General features: G+C 31.2%; 1 protein-coding gene across 1 annotated transcript; it reads right to left on the bottom strand.

Annotated features, from left to right (window-relative positions):
* Positions 1-2,910: 2,910 nt before the first annotated feature.
* LOC141452104 (uncharacterized) lies at positions 2,911-7,105 on the bottom strand. Its single transcript, XM_074123968.1, has 4 exons — positions 5,442-7,105; positions 4,700-4,873; positions 4,444-4,602; positions 2,911-3,589 (listed from the first exon to the last, which is right to left on the bottom strand). Exons 2-4 carry the CDS (start codon positions 4,815-4,817, stop codon positions 3,426-3,428), a joined length of 441 nt encoding a protein of 146 aa, XP_073980069.1. The 5' UTR covers positions 4,818-4,873; positions 5,442-7,105; the 3' UTR covers positions 2,911-3,425.
* Positions 7,106-7,213: the final 108 nt, after the last annotated feature.

The following is a 7,213-nucleotide window of genomic DNA, read 5'->3' as shown; positions in this document are numbered from 1 at the left end:
GAAGGTTAAATTTTGAAGGTTTTCATATTTCTTCAAAATTTCATACTGCCTCATCTCATTTATTATTTACCTAAATTCAATGAATTCTTCACCAAAATGTAGAGAAATGTATTCTGTATAAATGGCATAAATGGCTTTTTTTCTAGGTATTGTAGTAAAAGAAATATAGATGGTTTAATTTTGGATGTTTTCTATCTACGATCTTGAACACCTTCAAAATTGAAACTAATATATCTCTTTTCGTGCTGGTCGGATTGCAATGATTTCTTTACCAAATTGTACATATAAGATAGCTCTATACCGGGTATAAATTGCAATCTTCTAGTTTCAATAGTTATTGTGAAATGGAAGGTTAAATTTTGAAGGTTTTCATATTTCTTCAAAATTTCATACTGCCTCATCTCATTTATTATTTACCTAAATTCAATGAATTCTTCACCAAAATGTAGAGAAATGTATTCTGTATAAATGGCATAAATGGCTTTTTTTTCTAGTTATTGTAGTAAAAGAAATATAGATGGTTTAATTTTCGATGTTTTCTATCTACGATCTTGAACACCTTCAAAATTGAAACTAATATATCTCTTTTCGTGCTGGTCGGATTGCAATGATTTCTTTACCAAATTGTACATATAAGATAGCTCTATACCGGGTATAAATTGCAATCTTCTAGTTTCAATAGTTATTGTGAAATGGAAGGTTAAATTTTGAAGGTTTTCATATTTCTTCAAAATTTCATACTGCCTCATCTCATTTATTATTTACCTAAATTCAATGAATTCTTCACCAAAATGTAGAGAAATGTATTCTGTATAAATGGCATAAATGGCTTTTTTTCTAGGTATTGTAGTAAAAGAAATATAGATGGTTTAATTTTCGATGTTTTCTATCTACGATCTTGAACACCTTCAAAATTGAAACTAATATATCTCTTTTCGTGCTGGTCGGATTGCAATGATTTCTTTACCAAATTGTACATATAAGATAGCTCTATACCGGGTATAAATTGCAATCTTCTAGTTTCAATAGTTATTGTGAAATGGAAGGTTAAATTTTGAAGGTTTTCATATTTCTTCAAAATTTCATACTGCCTCATCTCATTTATTATTTACCTAAATTCAATGAATTCTTCACCAAAATGTAGAGAAATGTATTCTGTATAAATGGCATAAATGGCTTTTTTTTCTAGGTATTGTAGTAAAAGAAATATAGATGGTTTAATTTTCGATGTTTTCTATCTACGATCTTGAACACCTTCAAAATTGAAACTAATATATCTCTTTTCGTGCTGGTCGGATTGCAATGATTTCTTTACCAAATTGTACATATAAGATAGCTCTATACCGGGTATAAATTGCAATCTTCTAGTTTCAATAGTTATTGTGAAATGGAAGGTTAAATTTTGAAGGTTTTCATATTTCTTCAAAATTTCATACTGCCTCATCTCATTTATTATTTACCTAAATTCAATGAATTCTTCACCAAAATGTAGAGAAATGTATTCTGTATAAATGGCATAAATGGCTTTTTTTTCTAGTTATTGTAGTAAAAGAAATATAGATGGTTTAATTTTCGATGTTTTCTATCTACGATCTTGAACACCTTCAAAATTGAAACTAATATATCTCTTTTCGTGCTGGTCGGATTGCAATGATTTCTTTACCAAATTGTACATATAAGATAGCTCTATACCGGGTATAAATTGCAATCTTCTAGTTTCAATAGTTATTGTGAAATGGAAGGTTAAATTTTGAAGGTTTTCATATTTCTTCAAAATTTCATACTGCCTCATCTCATTTATTATTTTCCTAAATTCAATGAATTCTTCACCAAAATGTAGAGAATTGTATTCTGTATAAATGGCATAAATGGCTTTTTTTCTAGGTATTGTAGTAAAAGAAATATAGATGGTTTAATTTTCGATGTTTTCTATCTACGATCTTGAACACCTTCAAAATTGAAACTAATATATCTCTTTTCGTGCTGGTCGGATTGCAATGATTTCTTTACCAAATTGTACATATAAGATAGCTCTATACCGGGTATAAATTGCAATCTTCTAGTTTCAATAGTTATTGTGAAATGGAAGGTTAAATTTTTAAGGTTTTCATATTTCTTCAAAATTTCATACTGCCTCAAATCATTTATTATTTACCTAAATTCAATGAATTCTTCACCAAAATGTAGAGAAATGTATTCTGTATAAATGGCATGAATGGCTTTTTTTTCTAGGTATTGTAGTAAAAGAAATATAGATGGTTTAATTTTCGATGTTTTCTATCTACGATCTTGAACACCTTCAAAATTGAAACTAATATATCTCTTTTCGTGCTGGTCGGATTGCAATGATTTCTTTACCAAATTGGACATATTAGATAGCTCTATAATGTGTAATTGCGTTGTTCTAGTCTCAATATTTTTATTACAAATTAAAGAATAGTTTAGAATTTTTTTACTGGTTTTTCAGTTGTAGATTTTTCTTAACGATTGAACTTATGCTACAAAAATATGTTCATGAAAATTTAATTTAATTTTTTTTATTTAACTGTTTTTATCCGACAAAATTTCTCAATAAAATCAAAATTTAGTCACATGTTAATTTTTTGAAACTATATTCTGCAATCATTCATTAACCGTAGTTGATGATGAAGCGTAATATATTTCTTTAAACTAATTTATTTTGGTTTTTGCATAATTTCATTTTTTATTAAATACCTATGGAGGAAAAAAAGTTTGATAAGAATATTTGGCTAAAAATGTCATAATGGTGGAACGGGTATGTGGGCGTTTAATTGGGCGTGGTCTACCCCTACCTCTCTACGGTTCTACATTTTCTAGTTTTTAGTAAACTAGTAAATTCTGCGTAAAACCAGTGTTTAGTTTAAATTGAATAAATTATGACACAAATAAACGTTGGGAGGATTATATTTTTATTTTATATTAAACTCATGTATTATATAATTTAAAATTGGCATTATTACTTATTATTATTATTATTAATACAATTATTTATTTAATTAATTTTGTGATTTATTTTTATATATTTGTATGTATTATTAGCTGTTATTGTCTACACAACAAGTTTTGAATCAAGACAATGAAAATCATTACTGAAAACTTTAACTAAAGTTCATTATAATCTAATTACCTATATTTATTTATTTTTCTAATTAGATTAATAATTTATTATACATTAATTGGATTTTTTAAATTTATTATTATCACTAAGTTTATGTATTTTTAATTTTCCATTATCATAAATTAAATTATTCAATAAAATAAAAACCACTGAATTAATTTACTAACAACATTACATAAACATTGACTACAGCAAAATGACTTGAAAACATTTAAAAATAATTAAAAATTAAAATGGCCAAGTATCTAAATTATAATGTTAATAATAATTTTGTTTAAATTCTTATTTATTTATTAGTAGTAGATTCCAGATGGCCACATTTGAGGCAGACTTTTTGTGTATAATTACTCCGATTGGTTGACTCTTCTTCTTCAATCTTCTCTGGAGAACCCAAAGATTTGGACCGATTATGTCTAGTTGGACCTTCGATTTCTAAACTTCCAGTGCTTTCTGGAATAAATAAATAAAAAATAAATAATTAATAATTTATTGAAATAAAGTTCTTAAGCAAAAGTACTATTCGTGAAAGAGGCGCATTCTAGCGGTGCCGACTGGTAACTACACTACTTATAATAGTTGGTCAACCTATATTATTCCTTAACATTTGAAAGGAGTGCTTTGGGATAGGGGGGCTTAAGAAGTAAAATTCATTACTATTTAATATCCATTAATTTAACCATTAAAGGTATAGACCCTAGGAGTATATAGCCTAGTACCGCAATACATCTTAGCTTTGCGGGTCTAGCCTCTAACCGTTCGGCTACCGTGGCGACTAGCAAACATACTTTACTGCAAATTTCTTATATTAACCATTAAAGGTATAGACCGGGGAATATAGCCTAGTACCGAAATACATCTTAGCTTTGCGGGTCTAGCCTCTAACCGTTCGGCTATCGTGGCGCCTAGCAAACATACATTACTGTAAATTTCTTATATTAACCATTAATGGTATAGACCGTGGAATATAGCCTAGTACCGCAATACATCTTAGCCTTGCTGGTCTAGCCTCTAACCGCTCGGCTATCGTGGCGACTAGCAAGCATACTTTACTGCAAATTTCTCATATTAACTATTAAAGGTATAGGACTGGGAATATAGTGCTGCAATACATCTTAGTATTGTGGGTCTAGCATCTAAGCACATCCCAGTATAGTACTTGCAGTTTCTCCGAAAATTTCGCACCAATCTAGAAGGTCCGCACTTCAGAGGAGTGGCGATTTCGCCTCTTCCAAAATACTACTAAGCATTGGGTGACACATTAAATAATCTTGAAAATTTCTCTAATTCTAGACGGAATTCCTCACCATTTTCTTGGCAATCGGTCGGCGATACTTCCTGCGTGATGTTGAACTCTGTACAAGTTGGCAAAACAGCTGTGGGGTTGTTAATGCCAAGACAATATTCGACCAAATCTAGACGTGAGTCCAACGAGAACTGTTTCTTTGCCAGCATCTTTCTTCGTGCTGGGTGATTAAAAGAAAAAAATAAACAGCATTCATTAATGAGGCGACATTCAGGTTCAGTGGAGCCAAAAACCATCTCTTTCTCTCTCATACTTACCTGGACTTCCTTTGTGAATGTTTGTCAGAAATGTCCATCCTTTGGTCCAGTTTTCGCCGCTATCTTGATCTGGATAGAAGATCGCTGCAAAACTACCGTTGACAATTTTTGGTGACATTGGTGAGTTAGCCAGCAGCAGACTGGAACCAAATAGTTCACTTCTTTCTTTGGTCTCTGCAAATTTTTAAATTGTTAATTAAATTTTAGGGGTTTAATTATAGTTTTTGTAAATTTTGTTAATTGATAAAAGGAAAAAGTATTGCCAACGTGTGAAATTTCCCTTCTACATCGAAAATGTCCGCTTGTCTTGTGGTTTCCGATGTGTAGTTTTTAAAAAACTGCCTGTGTGTGTGTTTGTGTGAGAAAAACCTCAATACCGGAAAATACAGCGGAAGTTGGAACTCGCCTGTAATCGTATCTTTCAACCGGAAGTACGATTTCATTTAACGGAACACCCATTGTTCATTTAAATTTTTATTTGAAAACACAATTTTCCAGTAAAAAATCATTTAAAGGATTACTGAGAGAGTGAATTGGTTAGTCTTCCCTCAAAAGTACCACTTAGCACAATGCGATCTTCTGTCTTAAAGTGGAGGTTGAATTGTTCTTGCTAATGTCTAGAGTTTGGAGGGGAAAAAATCCCATTCCGGAAGTATTGCTGTTTCGATTTTTCCTTTTTAATGAAGATTTCCTGTAACGCTATCTTCAGAGTACGTCTACTAAGTTCTTAGTTCTTACTTACCAAGTTTTGAAGCAGGAGATCTGTCATGATGCTTTGATTTCTTTGGCTCTTTTGCTAGGAAGTGGTATTCCCGCAGAGATGGCCGTTCTTATCTCATGAACAGATTAGGAACGCAATGTATACCATTTTTGTCGTAGTCCTTGGTGCCACTAGTTGAAGTGGTAGCTCGATACTAGCCACCTGATAATAGTCTTGAAAATAGAATGTTGAAATTGAAGTTTTGAAGTTACTAAGTTCAGCTTCTTCTTTAGCCTTTTTTAAATTTCATGAGCAGTTTCGAGGCTTTAGGCCCGTGTATGGGCAGCTAAAGGAAGCTAGGACTTGAAGAAAAGCATTTGTACCAGATGTTCATCATGAAGGAGTTGTTAAAGTCGTTGAGATTCTGTGGCCATGTTTGTTGTGCTCACAGTTCTTGTCATTAAAATCTCTGGTGGCAGCTTTTTTTGTCGTAAAGAGTTCGAAAGGAAATGGAGAGCTTCATGAAGCAAATGGCTCTCTCTCTCTCTCTCTCTCTCTCTCAATCCACACAACTTCCTGCTCTTAATTCTTGTACCATCTTTCGGAATTCCTACTCCTTTTTGGCCAGAATTGATTGAGCACTTCCGGAGAAGTTGCTTAGTAAGGCCTTCAAAGCAGCACAATTACTGCGCTGATAAATTTATCGAAACAATCCTCGATAATGTTTGCAAATGGTGCTCTCATTTCTCTAATATATCCTAAGGATTACACATGAGACAAGTGTATTAGGATTTTTTGGAGTGAACCCAACCTTTAGGTTCAGCTGTTACACTCAAAAAGGAGTCCCATAAAGTCTCAGCTCCAACTCATATTTACCTAACCTCTACAACTCCTTGATCTTTCGAGTGCCCAAAATTTCAAATATCGACTAGTTAGTAGTACATTATACCATTCATAATATCATGTGAAATTGCATCTAATAATCTAACTCGTCTTATTGTTCACTTATTACATACCATTCAAAATATCATGTAAAATTGCATCTAATAATGTAACTCGTCTTATTGTTCACTTATTATATACCATTCATAATATCATGTGAAATGGCATCTAATAATGTAACTCGTCTTATTGTTCACTTATTATATACCATTCATAATATCATGTAAAAATGCATCTAATAATGTAACTCGTCTTATTGTTCACTTATTATACCATTCATAATATCATGAAAAAATTGCATCTAATAATGTAACTCGTCTTATTGTTCACTTATTATACCATTCATAATTGCATCTAATAATGTAACTCGTCTTATTGTTCACTTATAATACCATTCATAATACTCGTATCATGAAAAAATTGCATCTAATAATCTAACTCGTCTTATTGTTCACTTATTACATACCATTCAAAATATCATGTAAAATTGCATCTAATAATGTAACTCGTCTTATTGTTCACTTATTATATACCATTCATAATATCATGTGAAATGGCATCTAATAATGTAACTCGTCTTATTGTTCACTTATTATACCATTCATAATATCATGTAAAATTGCATCTAATAATATAACTCGTCTTATTGTTCACTTATTGTACCATTCATAATATCATGTAAAATTTGCTTCTTGACTAATTTTTTTAACTAAAATTAGTTTGCCATCTTAGTTACCCTATCTATTCCTGATCATTTCCTCCAGCATCCCACAAAAACTACTTTTTGGCACAAAACAATTCAAGCTAAATGCAATTATAACGTAATCTACAGGATTGCTAAGGATACATGCAGTTACAAGGGAATATATAAT

Source organism: Rhodnius prolixus, unplaced genomic scaffold (assembly GCF_049639745.1).
Source record: "Rhodnius prolixus isolate KJV_2025 unplaced genomic scaffold, Rpr scaffold_44, whole genome shotgun sequence".
Taxonomy (NCBI): Eukaryota; Metazoa; Arthropoda; class Insecta; order Hemiptera; family Reduviidae; genus Rhodnius; species Rhodnius prolixus.
This window is presented reverse-complemented; position numbering and strand designations above follow the sequence as displayed.